Source organism: Petromyzon marinus, chromosome 64 (assembly GCF_048934315.1).
Source record: "Petromyzon marinus isolate PM22_M1 ecotype Great Lakes invasive population chromosome 64, UKy_Petmar_22M1.pri1.0, whole genome shotgun sequence".
Taxonomy (NCBI): Eukaryota; Metazoa; Chordata; class Hyperoartia; order Petromyzontiformes; family Petromyzontidae; genus Petromyzon; species Petromyzon marinus.
The window spans coordinates 10,157,717-10,181,868 of NC_133730.1; the positions used below are offsets into that span (position 1 = coordinate 10,157,717).

A 24,152-nucleotide genomic window follows, 5' to 3' on the forward strand; every position below is an offset into this window, starting at 1 on the left:
ATCGAACCCCTGATCCTCCTGCATGGGGGCCGTCCATAAATGACGTCACGCGATTTTGGACGATTTTTGACCCCCCCCCCCACCGCTCGTCACACGACGTCACAAAAAGTCAGACCCCCCCCTTCAAGTATGACGTCACAAAGCTCTGCCCCCCCCCACCCCAAAACCATATTTCCATTTTTAAAATAAGCATGCTTCAAATCGAATTTTGATTTAAAGCTTTCGTGACTGCAGTAATTCATATTCTTAGTTTTTTAGGTAAAGTCACGTTGAAGGGAAACAACAAAATAATAAAATATATATAAAACAATAAAAAATTCTCACGACGTTTCGACCATAACTCAAACGGTCATCTTCAGGTGTGTTGGTTTGCATAAATTTATTTTTAAACGGCGCATTTATTTATTAACTAAGTTGCCTCTGTGGAGTAGTTACATTGGAGAAACCAAACGCCATGTCTCGGACCGTATTGTTTCCCTTCAACGTGACTTTACCGAAAAAACTAAGAATATGCTTCAAATCGCTTTAAACTATTGTCATTGTAGTGCGTATTTAATGTGGCGCTGCACTCTGATGTTGTAGGAGAAAACATTTATTAAAAAGTCTATTTATTTAAGTAGAACGTGTTGGCTATATTTATTTAAAGTTGCGCATTTTTATGTGACGTCACATTTCTCACCCCCCCTCTCGTCACACATCGTCACAAATGTCTGACCCCCCTAGGTGCGTGACGTCATTTATGGACGGCCCCTCAACGGATTCCCCCTGCGGTCTCAATAAACATTCTCGCTCTGACGTGCCCATCGGCACACACGGGGGGAGGGGTAAACACGCGGTGACGTCATCCGTCCGGGGCGGGCAAACTCGCGCGGACAGCGATGACGCAATGTCTCGGCGCGTCTGCGCGGTGACGTCACGCGGCGGGGCGGGCGCGCATGCGCAGTGTGCGGCTGGACGTGGCGCGGCGGCAGCTCCATCAAGCAGACTCAAGGCCAACTCCCCTGTGGTGATCGCGAGCGATCGAGAGTGATCGATATTGATCGAGAGTGATCGACATTGATCGAGAGTGATCGACAGGCATCCGCAGTGATGAGCAGGGATCTAGAGTGATCGAAGGGCGTCCAGAGTGATCAGCAGGGATCCTGAATGATCTATAGAGATCTAGAGTGATCGATAGAGGTCTAGAGTGGTCTACAGGCGTCCAGAGTGATCTATAGAGATCTAGAGCGATCAGCAGGGATATATAGTGATCGATAGAGCTCTCGAGTGATCGATAGATCCCTAGAGTGATCGTTAGAGATCTAGAGTGATCGATACAGATCTAGAGTGATCAGCAGAGATTTCGAGTGATCAGGAATATACAGTGATCGATAGAGGTCTAGAGTGGTCTACAGGCGTCCAGAGTGATCGATAGAGCTCTCGAGTGATCGTTAGATCTCTAGAGTGATCGATAGAGATCTAGAGTGATCAGCAGAGATTTCGAGTGATCAGGAATATACAGTGATCGATAGAGGTCTAGAGTGATCAGTAACTGTCTAGAGTGATCGATATTGATATAGGGTGATCAGTAGGGGTCGAGAATGGTCGATATCCATCTACTGGAGTGATTGATAGAAGAAGCGTGTTAGTGTCGAGTCCAACTCGATTTGTAGTGATCTCGAGTGATCGATACAGGTCTATAGTGATTGCTAGAGGTCTAGCGTGATATCTAGGGATCAATATAATCATGATAGTCACGTGAGTGTAGCGTACACGTATACTGGTGTACAAAGTAGTACTCGATTCATCAATATAGCTCAATAGTGATCAATACATAGTGATCAGTAGCCACCTAATAGAGTACAGCCGTAGTGGTTAATACAGCTCTAGTGATCAATATATGTCTATAGTGCTTAATAGAGCTTTATTAAAGCTCTGCTTGTACTGCAGTACCATACAACTCTGCTGGTGAATATTAGTATCTGTTAAAGTGTGCATTACCACTACTACTGTACAACATATACTAGAAATCTATTGCAGGTATATCAGTATAATGCTAATCTATTGGTGTATGTAATATAGATACTGTATGTGCCTGCAGCTCTGTGTGTGTGTGGTGCAGCTCTGTGTGTGTGTGTGTGTGGTGCAGCTCTGTGTGTGTGTGGTGCAGCTCTGTGAGTGTGTGGTGCAGCTCTGTGAATGTGTGGTGCAGCTCCGTGTGTGTGTGGTGCAGCTCTGTGAGTGTGTATGGTGCAGCTTTGGGAGTTTGTGGTGCAACTCTGTGGTGCAGCTCTGTGAGTGTGGTGCAGCTCTCTGTGTGTGTGGTGCAGCTCCGTGAGTGTGTTGTGCAGCTCTGTGTGTGTGTGGTGCAGCTCTGTGAGTGTGTGGTGCAGCTCTGTGAGTGTGTGGTGCAGCTCTGTGTGTGTGTGGTGCAGCTCTGTGTGTGTGTGGTGCAGCTCTGTGAGTGTGTGGTGCAGCTCTGTGTGTGTGTGGTGCAGCTCTGTGTGTGTGTGGTGCAGCTCTGTGTGTGTGTGGTGCAGCTCTGTGTGTGTGTGGTGCAGCTCTGTGTGTGTGTGGTGCAGCTCTGTGAGTGTGTGGTGCAGCTCTGTGAGTGTGTGGTGCAGCTCTGTGTGTGTGTTGTGCAGCTCTGTGAGTGTGTGGTGCAGCTCTGTGAGTGTGTGGTGCAGCTCTGTGTGTGTGTGGTGCAGCTCTGTGAGTGTGTGGTGCAGCTCTGTGAGTGTGTGGTGCAGCTCTGTGTGTGTGTGGTGCAGCTCTGTGTGTGTGTGGTGCAGCTCTGTGTGTGTGTGGTGCAGCTCTGTGAGTGTGTGGTGCAGCTCTGTGAGTGTGTGGTGCAGCTCTGTGTGTGTGTCGTGCAGCTCTGTGCGTGAGTGGTGCAGCTCTGTGTGTGTGGTGCAGCTCTGTGTGTGTGGTGCAGCTCTGTGTGTGTGTGGTGCAGCTCCGTGAGTGTGTGGTGCAGCTCTGTGTGTGTGTGGTGCAGCTCTGTGTGTGTGTGGTGCAGCTCTGTGTCTGTGTGGTGCAGCTCTGTGAGTGTGTGGTGCAGCTCTGTGTGTGTGTGGTGCAGCTCTGTGTGTGTGTGGTGCAGCTCTGTGTGTGTGTGGTGCAGCTCTGTGTGTGTGGTGCAGCTCTGTGTGTGTGTGGTGCAGCTCTGTGTGTGTGTGGTGCAGCTCTGTGAGTGTGTGGTGCAGCTCCGTGTGTGTGTGGTGCAGCTCTGTGTGTGTGTGGTGCAGCTCTGTGAGTGTGTGGTGCAGCTCTGTGAATGTGTGGTGCAGCTCTGTGTGTGTGTGCTGCAGGTCTGTGAGTGTGTGGTGCAGCTCTGAGTGTGTGTGGTGCAGCTCTGTGAGTGTGTGGTGCAGCTCTGTGAGTGTGTGGTGCAGCTCTGCGGGTGTGTGGTGCAGCTCCGTGAGTGTGTGGTGCAGCTCTGTGTGTGTGTGGTGCAGCTCTGTGTGTGTGTGGTGCAGCTCTGTGTGTGTGTGGTGCAGCTCTGTGAGTGTGTGGTGCAGCTCTGAGTGTGTGGTGCAGCTCTGTGTGTGTGTGGTGCAGCTCTGTGAGTATGTGCTGCAGGTCTGTGAGTGTGTGGTGCAGCTCCGTGAGTGTGTGGTGCAGCTCTGTGAGTGTGTGGTGCAGCTCTGTGTGTGCTGCAGGTCTGTGAGTGTGTGGTGCAGCTCTGTGTGTGTGTGTGGTGCAGCTCTGTGAGTGTGTGGTGCAGCTCTGTGTGTGTGGTGCAGCTCTGTGAGTGTGTGGTGCAGCTCTGTGAGTGTGTGCTGCAGATCTGTGAGTGTGTGCTGCAGGTGTGTGAGTGACCCTGTCTCTGTCCCCAGGTGCTATGGCAGGCGGCAGTGACTTCGGAAATCCCTTGAGGAAGTTCAAGCTCGTGTTCCTGGGCGAGCAGAGCGGTGAGATCCACAGCCCTGCCTTGGGCCTAGAGCCCAGACATATTTGTAACAAAGTCCAAGACCTCGGCCTATAGCATAGTCCTATAGCAGCCCAGTCCTATAGCTCGGTGTCATAGCCCTACCTACCCCAGTACCCCAGACTCGCCAAGCCCTGGAGCTTGGCTCTGTATTTGAGCCCTATAGAACAGTACCATAGTCCAACCCTACCCGCAGCACCGATTTATATCCAGCACTATAGAGCTGTAGCCCAGCCCTATGGCCCAGTCTCTAGTCCAATTCTGTAGCTGTGGCTGATTATCCAGCCACGTAGCCCAGCCCTCTAGACCAGGGCTAATAGTGCCGCGCCATAGCCTAACCCCGTGTGTGTGTGTGCGTATCTTTGTTTTTGTTCTGCAGTTGGCAAGACCTCACTCATCACGAGGTTCATGTACGACAGCTTCGACAACACGTACCAGGTGGGTGCCACGGTGGTGAGATGTTAACTACCTCGCCTGGTATACAGAAGGTCGTGGGATCGATCCCGACCCTGACGCTTGCTGTATATTTGGAGTTTGCGAGTTTTCCCCGTGGCCGTGTGGCTTTTCCCTCCACATTTACAAACATGCGTTTCGAGTATTTATTTGGCTGCTATACATTTCCACGTGATAAGCCACTTGGTTGGGCTAGCCAGGTCACTTCTGAAAAAGAGCGATATAACTCAGTGGGCTTTACCTGGAAAAATGAAAAATAATTTAGTTTAGAGAGGGAGGCTGCCACAGTGGTGTAGTCGTTGGCACACTGGACTTACAATTCACGGTCGCCGATTCAACTCCATCGCCTGGTGCGGCTGTTGATACAAGGAAGCAAGTTTATTGAATCCGCCGTGTGAATGGACGCAGCGCCACGGTCAGTTGGACAGGCGGTGGCATGCGTGGTTCAGGGAGTATAGTGCGGGTACTTCCGCTTTCAGAATCAGAATATTTATTTAGACTGCAGGAGGAATCTGATGAGCTGTAAAGCTATTTTCCACAGATGTGCAGTGGGGGCACGGAGTCAGAACGTTACAACAACAAACAGGACAAAAACACGATAGGAGTGCCAAGTATAGCAAAGGTAAACAAATCATTATCAAAATATAGACAAACGAAACTAAACTATGTTTATCTGACCAGGTAACGCCCACTGAGCTAGTAGCTTATTTTTCCATTAATTACTAATTGTAAATGTTGTGGGTTCACTCTCCAACACACAACCAGTGTGCTGAAACAAGTAACTAATTGGGACGTTTTGTTGAGGTCACAAACCCTTAACTAGTTGGCTGTGTCGGGCGGCAGCGGCGGCGGGTTAAGCAACACGACACTTGTATTCGTGCGATCTAACACCCACAAATAAAACTTCTTATTGTGGATACTCAATTTGGGATCACACAGCAGCAGCAGCAACATCGCCTCCCTACTGCGAAAACCATGGCAAGGACTCTTGAAAAAGAGTCTTGAGGCTCACTGAAGCTGCAACTTAAAATAACGAAGAGAGCCCTTGATCTCTCTCCCGTGCGTCTCTTCCCCCGCCCGCCTCCGTGTGGCGCTCGTGAATTATTGAGGCCTCCCGCAGTGCTGTGTTGACAGCGTCCTCCATTATTCACGAAGCCGGCCCTCAGAGGGGCCTGCTCGCCTTCCGCTGGGCTCCGTTGTCAAATGAGCGCTTGTTAAACAGCGCGCTCCGCTGGGGAGGGTCCTGTCGGTTAGGGTCCCACCGGCGAGGGCCCCGTCGGTTAGGGTCCCACCGGCGAGGGTCCCACCAGCGAGCGCCCCGCCACACCTCGGTACAAATCACTTCCTGCCACCCCAAACACAGATGCCAATGCCGGGACTGGTGGCAACTGTAACTCTGCCAAGCCTAGGGGAGGCTCTGTGCGGTGGAGACATGGGGAGGCCGTGTTGCATTTAGCACACGAATCTTGCGTTTAACACAAGATTCGTGATAGGTCAAGAGTGTAGCACGCTTCTTGAATCAAACGCGGCCATCGTTGTTACACGAGCTTTGGGGGAGAGAGATGATCGGAGGAAATTCCCAAGTGGAGCAGGGGGAGGGAAGATGTAGAGGATTTGGAATTGTATCCGTTAAAAGTATTACACCCAGAGAATCCCTCGGAATGGGACGGCTCGTTAAGCGAAGCTCAGGGCCCCGGGCGTCGCTGGACACACGCTCCACGCTCGTAGCGACGCACGCACACGGACTCGCAGTGACACACGCTCCACTCTCGTAGCGACACACGCACACGGACTCGCAGTGACACACGCTCCACTCTCGTAGCGACACACGCACACGGACTCGCAGTGACACACGCTCCACTCTCGTAGCGACACACGCACACGGACTCGCAGTGACACACGCTCCACGCTCGTAGCGACGCACACACACGGACTCACCGTGACACACGCTCGTAGCGACGCACGCACACGGACTCGCAGTGACACACACTCCACGCTCGTAGTGCCACGCAGCACGCTCTCAGCGACGCGCACAAGCGTGCTCATCGACGCGCGCGCACGCCTGCGGGCTCGTAGCGGCACGCGCACGCAGGCTTGTAGCGACGCAGGCACACGGACTAGCAGTGACACGCGCACGCAGGCTTGTAGCGACGCAGGCACGTGCACCTGTAGTGGCCGTGCGTACGTTGCGACGTGAGCGGTCGCGGCCCTCCCGTGGGTCGACTTCTCTCCGCCGCTTCTCTCTCCCTGTGCCTGCAGGCGACCATCGGCATCGACTTCCTGTCCAAGACGATGTACCTGGAGGACCGCACAGTGAGTGGCCTCCTCCTCTTCTTCTTAAGTGTTCTCTCTGCTAATGTCTCCTCTTTCCTTCTGCCCCCCTCCTCCTCCTCCACCACCGCGTGGTGATTGCTCTCCTGCGGGGCAGTGGGCAGAGTTGAGCCGTCCCCCCCTCACAGCCACTGCGTGGAATGGACGTCGCGTGAAGGGGTTTCAGAGGTAGTTCCGCGGTGTGCGCATCCGCAGGCCCCGTTCCCTGAGACGGGGCGCCCACGAGTGGCGTGCCTGGAATACAAGTTAAATTGTGGAATCGTTTATGTAAAGTTGCGCGCTGTGTTTGTGTGCGAGCGTTGAGTAAGGCTGGCTAGGTCGACCCGGCCTCAAATGTGTAGTAAACATCACCATGAAGGAGACAAAGGCAGCCGGACGTGGTGCTGGCCACCCACCCCCTCATGTATCGTGCCTGCCTTTGTAGATGCTGCTCGCTAACAGCACTTGCCCCAATCATCCGTACCGTGTCATCGTACCGTGTGAATGCCGTGCGTGTACCGTGTTGTCGTACCGGGCGTGTACCGTGTTGCCGTACTGGACGTGTACCGTGTTGTCGTACTGGACGTGTACCGTGTTGTCGTACTGCACGTGTACCGTGTTGTCGTACTGCACGTGTACCGTGTTGTACTGGACGTGTACCGTGTTGTCGTACTGGACGTGTACCGTGTTGTCGTACTGGACGTGTACCGTGTCGTACTGCACATGTACCGTGTTGTTGTACTGGACGTGTACCGTGTTGTCGTACTGGACGTGTACGGTGTTGTCGTACTGCACGTGTACCGTGTTGTTGTACTGGACGTGTACCGTGTTGTTGTACTGGACGTGTACCGTGTTGTCGTACTGCACGTGTACCGTGTTGTCGTACTGCACGTGTACCGTGTTGTTGTACTGCACGTGTACCGTGTTGTCGTACTGCACGTGTACCGTGTTGTCGTACTGGACGTGTACCGTGTTGTTGTACTGCACGTGTACCGTGTTGTCGTACTGGACGTGTACCGTGTTGTCGTACTGGACGTGTACTGTGTTGTCGTACTGCACGTGTACCGTGTTGTCGTACTGCACGTGTACCGTGTTGTCGTACTGCACGTGTACTGTGTTGTCGTACTGCACATGTACCGTGTTGTCGTACTGGACGTGTACCGTGTTGTCGTACTGGACGTGTACCGTGTTGTCGTACTGGACGTGTACCGTGTTGTTGTACTGCGCATGTACCGTGTTGTCGTACTGCACGTGTACCGTGTTGTCGTACTGCACGTGTACCGTGTTGTTGTACTGCACGTGTACCGTGTTGTCGTACTGGACGTGTACCGTGTTGTTGTACTGCACGTGTACCGTGTCGTACTGGACGTGTACCGTGTTGTCGTACTGGACGTGTACCGTGTTGTCGTACTGGACATGTACCGTGTTGTCGTACTGCATGTGTACCGTGTTGTCGTACTGGACGTGTACCGTGTCGTACTGCACGTGTACCGTGTTGTCGTACTGCACGTGTACCGTGTTGTCGTGCTGCACGTGTACCGTGTTGTACTGCACGTGTACCGTGTCGTACTGGACGTGTACCGTGTTGTCGTACGGGGCGTGTACCGTGTTGTCGTACTGGACGTGTACCGTGTTGTTGTACTGGACGTGTACCGTGTTGTCGTACTGGACGTGTACCGTGTTGTCGTACTGGACGTGTACCGTGTTGTCGTACTGGACGTGTACCGTGTTGTCGTACTGCACGTGTACCGTGTTGTCGTACTGCACGTGTACCGTGTTGTCGTACTGGACGTGTACCGTGTTGTTGTACTGCACGTGTACCGTGTTGTCGTACTGGACGTGTACCGTGTTGTCGTACTGCACGTGTACCGTGTTGTCGTACTGGACGTGTACCGTGTTGTCGTACTGCACGTGTACCGTGTTGTCGTACTGGACGTGTACCGTGTCGTACTGGATGTGTACTGTGTTGTCGTACTGGGCGTGTACCGTGTCGTACTGGACGTGTACCGTGTTGTCGTACTGCACGTGTACCGTGTTGTCGTACTGCACGTGTACCGTGTTGTCGTACTGCACGTGTACCGTGTTGTCGTACTGCACGTGTACCGTGTTGTCGTACTGCACGTGTACCGTGTTGTTGTACTGGACGTGTACCGTGTTGTCGTACTGGACGTGTACTGTGTTGTCGTACTGCACGTGTACCGTGTCGTCGTACTGGACGTGTACCGTGTTGTCGTACTGGACGTGTACCGTGTTGTCGTACTGGACGTGTACCGTGTTGTCGTACTGGACGTGTACCGTGTTGTCGTACTGGACGTGTACCGTGTTGTCGTACTGGACGTGTACCGTGTTGTCGTACTGGACGTGTACCGTGTTGTCGTACTGGACGTGTACCGTGTTGTCGTACTGGACGTGTACCGTGTTGTCGTACTGCACGTGTACCGTGTTGTCGTACTGGATGTGTACCGTGTCGTACTGGACGTGTACCGTGTTGTCGTACTGGACGTGTACCGTGTTGTCGTACTGCACGTGTACCGTGTTGTCGTACTGGACGTGTACCGTGTTGTCGTACTGGACGTGTACCGTGTTGTCGTGCTGCACTCTAGATCAGGCTGCAGCTCTGGGACACGGCCGGCCAGGAGCGCTTCCGCAGCCTCATCCCCAGCTACATCCGCGACTCGGCTGCCGCCGTGGTGGTCTACGACATCACGAGTACGCCCATACACTGACAGCCGCTTCTCTTCCTCCTCCTCCTTCCCTCTACTCACCTACTCCTGTTTGCTCCGTCTGTGTGTGATGGCTCTCTGGGTGCGTGCACGCACTGAGTGTGTGTGCTGTGGCACTTCCCGGCTATGTGTTGCCTCTGCCCGTGTGTGCATTTGTATGGCGGCATCTCACTCCACTCCACGTCTCACTAACCTCACGTCTCACTCACTCTGCATCTCACCCCACGTGTCATTCACTCCACCTCTCACTCACTCCACCTCTCACTCACTCTGCATCCCACTCACTCCACCTCTCACACACTCCACGTCTTACTCACTAACTCCACCTCTCACTCACTCCACCTCTCACTCCACGTCTTACTCACTCACTCCACCTTTCACTCACTCCACCTCTCACTCACTCCACCTCTCACACACTCCACGTCTTACTAACTCCACCTCTCACTCACTCCACCTCTCACTCCACCTCTCACTCACTCCACCTCTCACTCACTCCACCTCTCACTCCACATCTTACTCACTCACTCCACCTTTCACTCACTCCACCTCTCACTCACTCCACCTCTCACACACTCCACGTCTTACTAACTCCACCTCTCACTCACTCCACCTCTCACTCCACCTCTCACTCACTCCACCTCTCACTCACTCCACCTCTCACTCACTCCACCTCTCACTCCACGTCTTACTCACTCACTCCACCTTTCACTCACTCCACCTCTCATTCACTCCACGTCTTACGCACTCACTCCACGTCTTACGCACTCACTCCCACATCTCACTCCAACATCTCACTCACTCTGCATCTCACCCCACATCCTCTTCTCCGATCGTGCGTGTGTCTGTATGCCTGTGCGTGTGTCTGTATGCCTGTGTGTGTGTCTGTATGCCTGTGTGTGTGTCTGTATGCCTGTGTGTGTGTCTGTATGCCTGTGTGTGTGTGTCTGTATGCATGTGTGTGTGTCTGTATGCCTGTGCGTGCGCGTGGCCCCGTCCTGCCTGTCGTCTCTCTGCTGCCCACCGCACGCCGCCGCTCCTGTCGCCCCGGGGGGAGCCACCGCTGCCCCCACCATCGCCCCCCTCACCCCCACCACTCCTAGGGCCTCCCCGCTCCCTCCTCCTCCTCCTCCTCCCGCGCCTCCTTCCCCCCATCCCCCCACCATCGCCTCCTTCCCCCGGCCAGGTGCGCCTACAGCTGTGGGACACGGCTGGGCAGGAGAGGTTCCGTAGCCTCATCCCCAGCTACATCCGCGACTCCACTGTGGCGGTCGTAGTCTACGACGTCACCAGTGAGTAACGCGCCTCCCTCTCTCTTTCGCGGGGGGTGGGGGTGCCCTGGGGGGGTGGGGGGCCGTAGGGGGCCGTAGGGGGCCGTTGGAACCTGTAGCAAGCAGCACCCCAGCCACACCCCCCCCCCACTACCATCACCTGAGCATGAACACGGGGCTGGCTTCCAGACGTCCGTGCGAGTCAGGGTCTCTTCACCCGAATGATCGTGTGTGTTGTGTGTGTTGTGTCTGTGTGTGTTGTGTGTGTTGTGTCTGTGTGTGTTGTGTGTGTTGTGTCTGTGTGTGTTGTGTGTGTTGTGTCTGTGTGTGTTGTGTGTGTTGTGTCTGTGTGTGTTGTGTCTGTGTGTGTTGTGTCTGTGTGTGTTGTGTGTGTTGTATCTGTGTGTGTTGTGTGTGTTGTGTCTGTGTGTGTTGTGTGTGTTGTGTCTGTGTGTGTTGTGTCTGTGTGTGTTGTGTGTGTTGTATCTGTGTGTGTGTTGTATCTGTGTGTGTGTTGTATCTGTGTGTGTTGTATCTGTGTGTGTTGTGTGTGTTGTGTCTGTGTGTGTTGTGTGTTGTGTCTGTGTGTGTTGTGTGTTGTGTCTGTGTGTGTTGTGTGTGTTGTGTCTGTGTGTGTTGTGTGTGTTGTATCTGTGTGTGTTGTGTGTGTTGTGTCTGTGTGTGTTGTGTGTGTTGTATCTGTGTGTGTGTTGTATCTGTGTGTGTTGTATCTGTGTGTGTTGTGTCTGTGTGTGTTGTATCTGTGTGTGTTGTGTGTGTTGTATCTGTGTGTGTGTTGTATCTGTGTGTGTTGTGTGTGTTGTGTGTGTTGTGTCTGTGTGTGTTGTGTCTGTGTGTGTTGTGTGTGTTGTATCTGTGTGTGTGTTGTATCTGTGTGTGTTGTATCTGTGTGTGTTGTGTGTGTTGTGTCTGTGTGTGTTGTGTCTGTGTGTGTTGTGTGTGTTGTATCTGTGTGTGTGTTGTATCTGTGTGTGTTGTATCTGTGTGTGTTGTGTCTGTGTGTGTTGTATCTGTGTGTGTTGTGTCTGTGTGTGTTGTATCTGTGTGTGTGTTGTATCTGTGTGTGTTGTATCTGTGTGTGTTGTGTCTGTGTTGTGTCTGTGTGTGTTGTGTGTGTTGTATCTGTGTGTGTGTTGTATCTGTGTGTGTTGTATCTGTGTGTGTTGTGTCTGTGTGTGTTGTATCTGTGTGTGTTGTGTCTGTGTGTGTTGTATCTGTGTGTGTTGTGTGTGTTGTGTCTGTGTGTGTTGTGTCTGTGTGTGTTGTGTCTGTGTGTGTTGTGTGTTGTATCTGTGTGTGTTGTGTGTGTTGTGTCTGTGTGTGTTGTATCTGTTGTATCTGTGTGTGTGTTGTGTCTGTGTGTGTTGTGTGTTGTGTGTGTTGTATCTGTGTGTGTTGTGTGTGTTGTATCTATGTGTGTTGTGTCTGTTGTATCTGTGTGTGTTTGTTGTGTGTGTTATATCTATCTTTGTGATTGTGTGTTAGATCTGTGTTTGTTGAGTGTGTATGCTGTGTGTTACTATCTGTGTGTTGTAATTGTGCAGTGTGTGTGCAGTTCTGTGTTATATATGTGTGTGGGGTGTGTGATATGTTCAGTGTGTGTTATATACGTGTGTGTTGTATGTGTTGTGTGTGCAGTGTTGTGTGTATCTGTGCAGTGTTGTGTGTGTGCAGTGTGTTGTGTGTGTGCAGTGTGTTGTGTGTGTGCAGTGTGTTGTGTGTAATGTTGCGTGTGTGTGTGTGCAATGTTGCGTGTTATATTTGTGTGTTGTGTGTGTGTTATATCTATGTTTTGTGTGTTATATCTGTGTGTGTGTGTTATACCTCTGTGTGTGTGTTGTATGTGTGTTATATATCTGTGTGTGTTGTATGTGTGTTATATATTTATGTGTGTGTAGTGTGTGTAGTGTGTTATATATTTGTGTGTAGTGTGTGTATGTGGTGTGTGTAATGTGTAGTGTGTGTGTGTAGTGTGTGTGTAGTGTGTTATATGTTTGTGTGTAGTGTGTGTGTGTAGTGTGTAGTGTGACTTATGCAGCTGCAATGGCTGCTTTGGGTACGCGGTCCAGACCTCCCCAGAGACCCTGGCTGACAGAGGAGGTGTTCAGGATGGTTGAGGAAAAACGACAGGCCCACTGTCATCGGCTACAGAATCCCACGTCAGAGAATGAGGAGGCTTACCCCAGCCTTCGCTCGGAGGTTCGGAGAGCCGTGAGGCGCTGCAAGGATGGGTGGTGGTCGCGGGTTGCTGAGGAGATGGAGTCTGCCTCAGTAGCCCACGATCATAAATCTCTATTTAACTCCATAAAAAAGTAACCTGCAGCGCCACACCTATTACCATCATTAGGGGAAAAAACAGTGATCCAATCTCCGTCCCCCAGGAACAGGTTTGCAGATTTGCTGAGCATTTCTGTGAGGTCCAGGGGGAGGGAAAATCCCTCAGCCAAGAAAATATCGTGGCACAAAGTGAGGATGACCCTGCTGAGGCTGCGGCGCCTCTAATATTGGAGGAAGTCACCCCCTGTGAGTGGCTGGCTGAAGTGCCATCTTTTGAGGAAGTACTGAGGGCGATCCGGAGTCTGAGACCAGGAAAGGCAGCGGGCAGAGATGATCTCCCAAGCGAAATGCTGAGGGAGGGTGGCGTTTGTGCACAGACTGCCCTATATGACATCATAACAACAGTCCGGACCACTGGACGGGTTCCGCAGGATTGGAAGGATGCCCTGGTGGTCCCCCTCTTTAAGAAGGGGGACCGCACAGACTGTAACAACTACAGGGGCATCTCACTCCTCAGTGTGCCGGGAAAGGTCCTGGCAAGGATTATTCAACATCGCCTTGCCAGGCACTCTGAGGAGAGGCTTTGCGGAGCCCCAATGCGGTTTCAGGAAAGGGCGGTCCTGCACAGATGCCATATTTTCTGTCCATCTGCTACAGCAGAGGTGTAGGGAATTCCAGCAAGACCTGCATCTCTGCTTTATTGACCCGATCAAGGCCTATGATACCATCAGTAGGCCTGGGCTCTGGGTTGTTCTTCGTGCTTTCGGAGTACCTGACCCTCTGCTCACGATCATTAAGGACCTTCATGATAGTGAGCGGGCCCGGGTAAAACTACGTGGCCGGGAGTCAGAGCCATTCCCTGTACACCTTGGGGTGCGACAGGGATGTCCTCTGGCTCCCACATTATTTAACATCTATTTTAACCACGTAGTTCGTGAAGCCTTCAATAGCTGTACCGGGGCAATCTCCATATGGTACAGATATAATGGGAGGCTGATCGATGCCCGGGTGCGGTCAAGGGATGGCTCCCTATTGCTCAACTACGTTATGTATGCTGATGATTTGATAATAGCTGCTCATTCAGAGGAGGAGTTGGAGATGCTGCTGCTCCTCCGGCAGTTGGAGGTAGTCGCCCTTCAACAACAACGGAGGGCGGAGGAGCGACGCTCACAACAACGAGCGGAGCGCCGGGTGGCTAGGGCACAGCAAGTTGGCACAGTAGGGGGCACAGGTGGTGCATCAGCCAGTCGTCTCAGTCGTCTGAGTAGGTTGACTTATGGCACCTGGGTCTGCCCCGTGACCTCCTGCCAGTGGGCGTTCGACACTTCACGTGGCCTCAAGGTGCACATAGCCTGGCACAAGCGTCGTGGTGACGTCACCGCCAAATGGCGGTTGTGTTTGTGTGTGTTATAGCTGTTTGTGTTGTGTGTGTAGTGTGTGTGTGTAGTGTGTGTGTAGTGTGTGTGTAGTGTGTGTAATGTGTGTAGTGTGTGTGTAGTGTGTGTGTGTAGTGTGTGTAGTGTGTGTAGTGTAGTGTGTGTAGTGTGTGTGTAGTGTGTGTGTAGTGTATGTGTGTAGTGTATGTGTGTAGTCTGTGTGTGTAGTGTGTGTGTGTAGTGTGTGTGTGTAGTGTGTGTGTGTGTGTTGTGTGTGTGTGTGTAGTCTGTGTGTGTAGTGTGTGTGTGTAGTGTGTGTGTAGTGTGTGTGTGTAGTATGTGTAGTGTGTGTGTGTGTAGTGTGTGTAGTGTGTGTGTGTAGTGTGTGTAGTGTATGTGTGTAGTGTGTGTAGTGTGTGTGTGTAGTGTGTGTGTAGTGTGTATGTAGTGTGTGTGTTACCCGGCCACCCCCCTTCATACCCATTCCCGGCCTTCGTAGGTGCCGCTCGCGAAAAGAGCACTTGCCCCAATAGCCTGTTAAGGCTATGCGGGGGATCTTTGTTTGTTTGTGCGTGCGTGCGTACGCGCAGACGTCAACTCATTCCAGCAGACGTCAAAGTGGATCGACGACGTGCGGACCGAGCGAGGCAGCGACGTCATCATCATGCTGGTGGGGAACAAGACCGACTTGGCGGACAAGAGGTTGGCACCGACCCACCACGCCCGCGCACGCCACACCGGCCGGCAAAACCTCCGCCGAGGACTCCCGCCCGGCTCGGGGCCCGGTCACGGTCGCCGAGAGCGGAGGAGGCGGAGAGCGGCCGCTCCCGCGTGGGTCGACGACCTCGCTCGCTCGCCGCTTTCCTGCCCCCGTTGCCTCCGCGGCCCCCAAAGTGGGGGTTTGGCAAATTCTCGACGTGATCCGCCGGCCCCCCCCCTCACCTCCGGAGCGAGCGCCTGGGGAACCAGCGTGGTTGGCGAGCGGCCAGCGCCGTGGCCGGCCGCGTCCTGAGCGCTGATGTTTACGCCCCGCGTCGACCTGGGCGGGGAGACCCACGGCCGGTTCGGGCCTTGTTTGCGGCCTCGAGCGGGGAATCGAACCCGGGCCATCGGGTTCGTGGCGCGGCACGCTGACCGCTGAGCCACCGCTTCGCCCTTCGGACGCAGAAGATCCCCCGTAGAGCCGGTAACAGACCGTTGGGGTGAGCGCTATTAGCGAGTAGCACCTGCGAAGGCCAACACAGCACGCGAGGGGGTGGCCTTTGTCTCCCCGGTAGCCATGTTCACACGGCGCACCAGGAACTCGCTTGAGGCCGAATCGACCGAGGGGACGCCCACGGTTATTGGTCATGAGCGGGAATCGGAACTCGAGTTGCTGGGTTCAAGGACACGGCGTGCTTACTGCTGTGCCACCGCCTCCCAGACAACACGGACACAAGGATATATACTCTCCCTCTCCCCCTGTGAACTCTCCCCCCATGAACTCTCCCCCCGTGAACTCTCCCCCTGTGAACTCTCCCCCCGTGACCTCTCCCCCTGTGAACTCTCCCCCTGTGAGCTCTCCCCCTGTGAGCTCTCCCCCTGTGAGCTCTCCCCCTGTGAGCTCTCCCCCTGTGAACTCTCCCCCTGTGAGCTCTCCCCGTGAACTCTCCCCCTGTGAACTCTCCCCGTGAACTCTCCCCTGAACTCTCCCCGTGAACTCTCCCCCCGTGACCTCTCCCCCTGTGAACCCTCCCCCTGTGAACTCTCCCCCCGTGAACTCCCCCCGTGAACTCTCCCCCCATGAACTCTCCCCCTGTGAACTCTCTCCCCGTGAACTCTCCCCCTGTGAACTCTCTCCCCGTGAACTCTCCCTGTGAGCTCTCCCCCCGTGAGCTCTCCCCGTGAACTCTCCCCCCGTGAACTCTCCCCCTGTGAACTCTCCCCGTGAACTCTCCCCCTGTGAACTCTCCTCGTGACCTCTCCCCATGAACTCTCTCTGTGAGCTCTCCCTGTAAGCTCTCCCCCTGTGAACTCTCCCCGTGAACTCTCCCCCTGTGAACTCTCCCTGTGAACTCTCCCCCTGTGAACTCTCCCCCTGTGAACTCTCCCCCTGTGAGCTCTCCCCGTGAACTCTCCCCCTGTGAACTCTCCCTGTGAACTCTCCCCCCGTGAACTCTCCCCCCGTGACCTCTCCCCCTGTGAACTCTCCCCCTGTGAACTCTCCCCCTGTGAACTCTCCCCCTGTGAACTCTCCCCGTGAGCTCTCCCCCTGTGAACTCTCCCTGTGACCTCTCCCCGTGAACTCTCCCCTGAACTCTCCCCCCGTGAACTCTCCCCCTGTGAACTCTCTCCCCGTGAACTCTCCCCTGAACTCTCCCCGTGACCTCTCCCCGTGAACTCTCCCCCTGTGACCTCTCCCCGTGAACTCTCCCCTGAACTCTCCCCCTGTGAACTCTCCCCCTGTGAACTCTCCCCCTGTGAACTCTTCCCCTGTGAACTCTCTCCCCGTGAACTCTCCCCCTGTGAACTCTCTCCCCGTGAACTCTCCTCGTGAACTCTCCCCCTGTGAACTCTCCCCCCGTGACCTCTCCCCGTGAACTCTCCCTGTGAGCTCTCCCCCTGTGAGCTCTCCCCCTGTGAGCTCTCCCCTGAACTCTCCCCTGAACTCTCCCCGCGTGACCTCTCCCCGTGAACTCTCCCCTGAACTCTCCCCCCGTGAACTCTCCCCCCGTGAACTCTCCCCCTGTGAGTTTTCCCTGTGAGCTCTCCCTGTGAACTCTCTCCCTGTGAACTCTCCCCCTGTGAACTCTCCCCGTGAACTCTCCCCGTGAACTCTCCCCCCATGACCTCTCCCCCTGTGAACTCTCCCCCCGTGAGCTCTCCCTGTGAGCTCTCTTTGTGAACTCTCCCCCTGTGAACTCTCCCTGTGAACTCTCCCCTGAACTCTCCCCGTGAACTCTCCCCCCATGACCTCTCCCCCTGTGAACTCTCCCCCCGTGAGCTCTCCCTGTGAGCTCTCCTTGTGAACTCTCCCCCTGTGAGCTCTCCCTGTGAACTCTCCCCTGAACTCTCCCCGTGACCTCTCCCCCCGTGAACTCTCCCCCCGTGCCCCCCACAGACAGGTGTCCATCGACGAAGGCGAGCGAAAGGCCAAGGAGCTGAACGTGATGTTCATCGAGACCAGCGCCAAGGCCGGCTACAACGTCAAGCAGGTGCGCACCTCCCGGCCCCCGGCACGGGTAGACGCCCAGCCGCTGCACGGACAAAAGCCGGCGGAGTGACGGCAGCGCGACGATTGGCGCAGAGTAGCGGGAGCGGTAGTGGAGTATGTAGTGTATAGTGTAGTGTAGTATGTAGTGTAGTGTAGTATGTAGTGTAGTATGTAGTGTAGTATGTAGTGTATAGTGTAGTATGTAGTGTAGCGTGTAGTGTAGTATGTAGTGTGTAGTGTAGTGTAGTATGTAGTGTAGTATGTAGTGTAGTATGTAGTGTAGCGTGTAGTGTAGTATGTAGTGTGTAGTGTAGTGTAGTATGTAGTGTAGTATGTAGTGTGTAGTGTAGTATGTAGTGTAGTATGTAGTGTAGTGTGTAGTGTAGTATGTAGTGTAGTATGTAGTGTATAGTGTAGTGTAGTATGTAGTGTAGCGTGTAGTGTAGTATGTAGTGTAGTGTAGTATGTAGTGTAGTATGTAGTGTAGCGTGTAATGTAGTGTAGTATGTAGTGTAGTATGTAGTGTGTAGTGTAGTATGTAGTGTAGTATGTAATGTAGTGTAGTATGTAGTGTAGTGTAGTATGTAGTGTGTAGCGTAGTGTAGTATGTAGTGTGGTGTAGTATGTAGTGTAGTATGTAGTTTAGTGGTAGTGTAATGTAGCGGTATTGAAGCGTGTTGTGTAGTGTAATATGTAGTGTGTAGTGTAGCAGAATTGTAGTGTGTAGTGGGTGTGTAGTATGTAGTGTAATGTCGTGGTATTGTGTGTAGTGTAATATGTAGTGTGTAGTGTAGCAAAATTGTAGTGTGTAGTGGTAGTGTAGTGTGTAGTATATAGTGTAGTGTGTAGTGTAGTTTAGTGGTAGTGTAGTGTAATATAGCAGTATTGTAGTGTGTAGTTTAGTGGTAGTGTAATGTAGCGGTATTATAGTGTGTAGTTTAGTGGTAGTGTAATGTAGCGGTATTGTAGTGTGTAGTTTAGTGGTAGTGTAATGTAGCGATAACATGTAGTGTAGTGGTAGTGTAATGTAGCGGTAGTGTAGTGTGTGTAATGTAGTGGTAGTGTAGCCATTGTGTAGTGTGTAGTGTAGCGGTAGTATAGTGGGTGTAATGTAGTAGTGTAGTGGTAGTATAGTGTGATGTAGTGATAGTGTAGTGGTTGTGTGTAATTGTAGTCTAGCGGTAGTGGTAGTCTAGTGGTAGTGGTAGTCTAGCGGTAGTCTAGTGGTAGTGGTAGTCTAGCGGTAGTGGTAGTCTAGTGGTAGTGGTAGTCTAGTGGTAGTGGTAGTCTAGTGGTAGTCTAGTGGTAGTGGTAGTCTAGTGGTAGTGGTAGTCTAGTGGTAGTCTAGCAGTAGTGGTAGTCTAGTGGTAGTCTAGTGGTAGTCTAGTGGTAGTGGTAGTCTAGTGGTAGTCTAGCAGTAGTGGTAGTCTAGTGGTAGTCTAGTGGTAGTGGTAGTCTCGTGGTAGTGGTAGTCTAGTGGTAGTCTAGCAGTAGTGGTAGTCTAGTGGTAGTCTAGTTGTAGTCTAGTGGTAGTGGTAGTCTAGTGGTAGTCTACTGGTAGTGGTAGTCTAGTGGTAGTCTAGCGGTAGTGGTAGTCTAGCGGTAGTGGTAGTCTAGCGGTAGTGGTAGTCTAGTGGTAGTCTAGTGGTAGTGGTAGTCTAGCGGTAGTGGTAGTCTAGTGGTAGTCTAGTGGTAGTGGTAGTCTAGTGGTAGTGGTAGGGTGTAGCGTAGCGCAAGCGGCAGGCACCCCGTGCTTTGTCCCATGCAGCGCCGGCCCGGGGGCAGAGATCACAGCCACCGTCCATGCTTCTCGTGTGTCACTCCGCCCCTCTGCCGTGTGTGCGTGTCTGCGTGTGTGCGTGTCTGCGTGTGTGCGTGCACGTATTTGTGCACGTGAGTGTGGGCGCGTGTGTCTGCGTGTGTCTGCGTGTGCTTGCGTGTGTGCTTGCCCGTGTGTGCGTGCCCGTGTGTGCGTGCGCTTGGTGTGTATGCATGTGTGTGAGCTCACGTGTGTGTGTGTGCACGTGTGTGTGTGTGTGCACGTGTGTGTGTGTGGACGTGTGTGTGTGTGTGTGCACGCGTGTGTGTGAGCTCACGTGTGTGTGTGTGTGTGCACGTGTGTGTGTGCATGTGTGTGTGTGCACGTGTGTGTGTGTGCACGTGTGTGTGTGTGTGTGCACGTGTGTGTGTGTGCACGTGTGTGTGTGTGCACGTGTGTGTGCACGTGTGTGTGCACGTGTGTGTGTGTGTGTGCACGTGTGTGTGTGTGTGCACGTGTGTGTGTGTGCATGTGTGTGTGAGAGCACGTGTGTGCGCTGCCAAGAAGTGACGTTGCCCCAGATACGTTGCCGATTTTATACCTTGTTACTTTAAGGCACCGCCGGTTGCTGACAAGTTCAAATTTGTTACTTTAAAACTGCCCGTGCCACCGACTCGGGTGCCATGTCGCCGTCCACCAAGTTTGCGATGCCACCGCCTCACAACCGCCGCGTCCCTCCGCAGCTCTTCCGGCGCGTGGCGGCCGCACTCCCAGGCATGGATGCCTCTCCGGAGAGAAGCAAGGAGGACAGTATCCTTGATGCCGCCCCCACCGCCTCGCCTGCGTTGGCACCGTGCCACCCTCAGCCCATCCTCGCTTTCTCTACCGCTCTCCCTACCCACTCTCTCTACCCGCTCTCTCTACCCGCTCTCTCTCCCCGCTCTCCCTACCCGCTCTCTCTCCCCACTCTCCCTACCCGCTCTCCCTACCCGCTCTCCCTACCCGCTCTCCCTACCCGCTCTCCCTACCCGCTCTCTCTACCCGCTCTCTACCCACTCTCTCTCTCTCCCCGCTCTCTCTCCCCGCTCTCTCTACCCGCTCTCTCTCCCCGCTCTCCCTACCCGCTCTCCCTACCCGCTCTCCCTACCCGCTCTCTCTACCCGCTCTCCCTACCCGCTCTCCCTACCCGCTCTCTCTACCCGCTCTCTCTCCCCGCTCTCCCTACCCGCTCTCCCTACCCGCTCTCCCTACCCGCTCTCCCTACCCTCTCTCTCTACCCGCTCTCCCTACCCGCTCTCCCTACCCGCTCTCCCTACCCGCTCTCCCTACCCTCTCTCTCTACCCTCTCTTCCTACCGCTCTCTCTCTCTACCCGCTCTCCCTACCCGCTCTCTCTACCCGCTCTCTCTCCCCGCTCTCCCTACCCGCTCTCTCTCCCCACTCTCCCTACCCGCTCTCCCTACCCGCTCTCCCTACCCGCTCTCCCTACCCGCTCTCTCTACCCGCTCTCTACCCACTCTCTCTCTCTCCCCGCTCTCTCTCCCCGCTCTCTCTACCCGCTCTCTCTCCCCGCTCTCCCTACCCGCTCTCCCTACCCGCTCTCCCTACCCGCTCTCTCTACCCGCTCTCCCTACCCGCTCTCCCTACCCGCTCTCTCTACCCGCTCTCTCTCCCCGCTCTCCCTACCCGCTCTCCCTACCCGCTCTCCCTACCCGCTCTCCCTACCCTCTCTCTCTACCCGCTCTCCCTACCCGCTCTCCCTACCCGCTCTCCCTACCCTCTCTCTCTACCCTCTCTTCCTACCGCTCTCTCTCTCTACCCGCTTTCCCTACCCGCTCTCCCTAATCGCTCTCTCTACCCGCTCTCTCTACCCACTCTCTCTCTCTCCCCGCTCTCTCTACCCGCTCTCCCTACCCGCTCTCCCTACCCGCTCTCTCTACCCGCTCTCTCTACCCACTCTCTCTCTCTACCCGCTCTCTCTACCCACTCTCTCTACCCACTCTCCCTACCCGCTCTCCTACCCGCTCTCTCTACCGCTCTCTCTACCCGCTCTCTCTTCCCGCTCTCTCTACTCGCTCTCTCCCTACCCACTCTCTCTACCCGCTCTCTCTACCCGCTCTCTCTACCCACTCTCTCTACCCACTCTCTCTACCCGCTCTCCCTACCCGCTCTCCCTACCCGCTCTCCCTACCCGCTCTCTCTACCTGCTCTCCCTACCCGCTCTCCCTACCCGCTCTCTCTCTACCCACTATCTCTACCCGCTCTCTCTACCCACTCTCTCTACCCGCTCTCCCTACCCGCTCTCCCTAATCGCTCTCTCTACCCGCTCTCTCTACCCACTCTCTCTCTCTCCCCGCTCTCTCTCCCCGCTGTCTCTACCCGCTCTCTCTACTCGCTCTCTCTACCCGCTCTCTCTCTCTCCCCGCTCTCCCTACCCGCTCTCCCTACTCGCTCTCTCTACCCGCTCTCTCTACTTGCTCTCTCTACCCGCTCTCTCTACCCGCTCTCCCTACTCGCTCTCTCTACCCGCTCTCTCTACCCGCTCTCTCTACCCGCTCTCTCTCCTCGCTCTCTCTACCCGCTCTCCCTACCCGCTCTCCCTACCCGCTCTCTCTACCCGCTCTCCCTACCCGCTCTCTCTACCCGCTCTCTCTACCCGCTCTCCCTACCCGCTCTCTCTACCCGCTCTCTCTACCCGCTCTCTCTACCCGCTCTCCGTACCCGCTCTCCCTACCCGCTCTCTCTACCCGCTCTCTCTACCCGCTCTCTCTACCCGCTCTCCCTACCCGCTCTCTCTACCCGCTGTCTCTACCCGCTCTCCCTACCCGCTCTCTCTACCCGCTCTCTCTACCCGCTCTCTCTACCCGCTCTCTCTACCCGCTCTCTCTCCTCGCTCTCTCTACCCGCTCTCCCTACCCGCTCTCCCTACCCGCTCTCCCTACCCGCTCTCTCTCTCTCTACCCGCTCTCTCTACCCGCTCTCCCTACCCGCTCTCTCTCTCTCTACCCGCTCTCTCCTCGCTCTCTCTACCCGCTCTCTACATTTTTGCACGCCTCCCTCTAATCTGTCTCCCTCTTATCTGCGTCTCCCTTACATCCGTCTCCCATTATTAAACTATTATAACTATTAAACTATTATAATTTTACCGGGTAAAGGCTCCCATTGAGCTGTATTGCTCTTTTGCAGAAGTGAGCCGGCTGCAAACGAAGTGGCTTATCGCGTGGAAACGTACAGCAGCCAAATCATGTTAAACGCGTGCTGATGTTGATTCTAAATATGGAGGCAAAAGCCGGAGGACGTGGAGAAAAATCCACGCGGCTATGGGGAGAACACGCAGACTCCAAATACACAGCAGCAGCAGGCGTGGGGGTTGGGATCGAACCCACGACCTCCTGCACGCCAGGCGAGGTAGTCAACATCTCCTAGCCACTGTGATGATGATGATGAGAGACGCAGATTCCAAATACACAGCAGCAGCAGCAGGCGTGGGGGTTGGGATCGAACCCACGACCTCCTGCACGCCAGGCGAGGTAGTCAACATCTAGCCACGCTGGCGCCCGATATTAGGGTGCCGCTGGGAGATGTTCGCTCCTCAGTCATCTGAAGATTGACCAACTCATTTCACCTCCGATGCGCACAGTCGGCAACGTACGGCGGTGCGAAAGAAGTTGAATGCACGCGCGGACACGCGCGGACACGTGCGGACACGTGCGGACACACTTAGGACACACTTAGGACACACTTAGGACACACTTAGGACACACTGAGGACACACTTAGGACACACTTAGGACACACTTAGGACACACTTAGGACACACTTAGGACACACTTAGGACACACTGAGGACACACTTAGGACACACGCGGACACACTTAGGACACACTTAGGACACACTTAGGACACACTTAGGACACACTGAGGACACACTTAGGACACACTTAGGACACGCGCGGACACGCGCGGACACGCGCGGACACACTTAGGACACACTTAGGACACACTGAGGACACACTTAGGACACACTGAGGACACACGCGGACACTGAGGCTAGCAGGCCGCCCCTGCCGGGCTTTCACGGGTTCCCACGACGGTGGCGTGCGTGCACGAGCTGGGGGGGCCTGCGACCTTTGCCTTTGAGCCGCGGCGACCTTCCTTGACCCCGCGACCCACCCCGCACAGTGATCGACATCAACCTGGAGAAGCCCAAGGAGCACGTGTCCACCGAGGGCGGCTGCGCGTGCTAGAGCCCCCCCCCCCCCCGCGGTGGCTTCTTCACGGCGTGCCGCCCGCCGCCTCGTCTGGGCGGGGGGCGGCTGGGGAGGCGGCGAGATGGAGGAGCCGCCCTCGCTGCCCCTGGAGCCGCCGTTGGGGCGTGACGGCTGGCACGGGGGTGGCCGCGGGCAGCCCTGGGGGTCGTGTAAATATAATACTACTTGGGTGTGTGGGCGTTAGCACAATATCGGTTTGGGTGGACGCGCGCGGGCGGTATGTGTGTACGCGCGTGTGTGCATGTGTGAGTGTGTGTATGTGCGTGTGTGTACGTGCGTGTGTGTACGTGTGTGTGCGTGTGTGTATGTACGTGTGTGTGTGTATGTACGTGTGTGTGTATGTACGTGCGTGTGTACGTGTGTGTGTACGCGCGTGTGTGCGTGTGTGTGCGTGTGTGTGCGCGCGTGTGTGTCTGTATGTACGTGTGTGTGTGTATGTACGTGCGTGTGTGTGTACGTGTGTGTGCGTGTGTACGCGCGTGTGTGTGCGCTCCTTGAGGGCTCTGGGTACCGCAGGAAGAATGATCAGGACGTTGAAGCCGTGCGCTCCAGCGTACGTGCGCTGGACTTCTTTCGCGCCACCGTACGTGGCCG

At 54.6% G+C, this 24,152-nt stretch overlaps 1 protein-coding gene across 2 annotated transcripts; it reads left to right on the plus strand.

The window, feature by feature from the left end:
- The first annotated feature begins 858 nt into the window (after positions 1-858).
- On the plus strand, positions 859-23,654 carry RAB6A (RAB6A, member RAS oncogene family). Of its 2 annotated transcripts, none has more exons than XM_032980280.2 (9): positions 859-1,006; positions 3,819-3,893; positions 4,290-4,348; positions 6,623-6,676; positions 9,277-9,382; positions 14,929-15,040; positions 17,439-17,532; positions 20,034-20,100; positions 23,470-23,654. In XM_032980280.2, the coding sequence occupies exons 2-9, from the start codon at positions 3,824-3,826 to the stop codon at positions 23,532-23,534; spliced, it is 627 nt and encodes a 208-aa protein (XP_032836171.1). In that variant the 5' UTR covers positions 859-1,006; positions 3,819-3,823; the 3' UTR covers positions 23,535-23,654. The 2 variants fall into 2 exon arrangements, with proteins under 2 accessions (XP_032836171.1, XP_032836172.1); XM_032980281.2 differs by lacking the exon at positions 9,277-9,382 and adding an exon at positions 10,580-10,685.
- Positions 23,655-24,152: the final 498 nt, after the last annotated feature.

Bases quoted from the DNA above. Each gene is read 5' to 3' on its own strand.
- RAB6A (XM_032980280.2), top strand. From the start codon at position 3,824: ATGGCAGGCGGCAGTGACTTCGGAAATCCCTTGAGGAAGTTCAAGCTC. The intron at 3,894-4,289 runs GTGAGATCCACA...TTTGTTCTGCAG, and splicing joins GTTCCTGGGCGAGCAGAGCG to TTGGCAAGACCTCACTCATC. The intron at 6,677-9,276 runs GTGAGTGGCCTC...GCTGCACTCTAG, and splicing joins TGTACCTGGAGGACCGCACA to ATCAGGCTGCAGCTCTGGGA.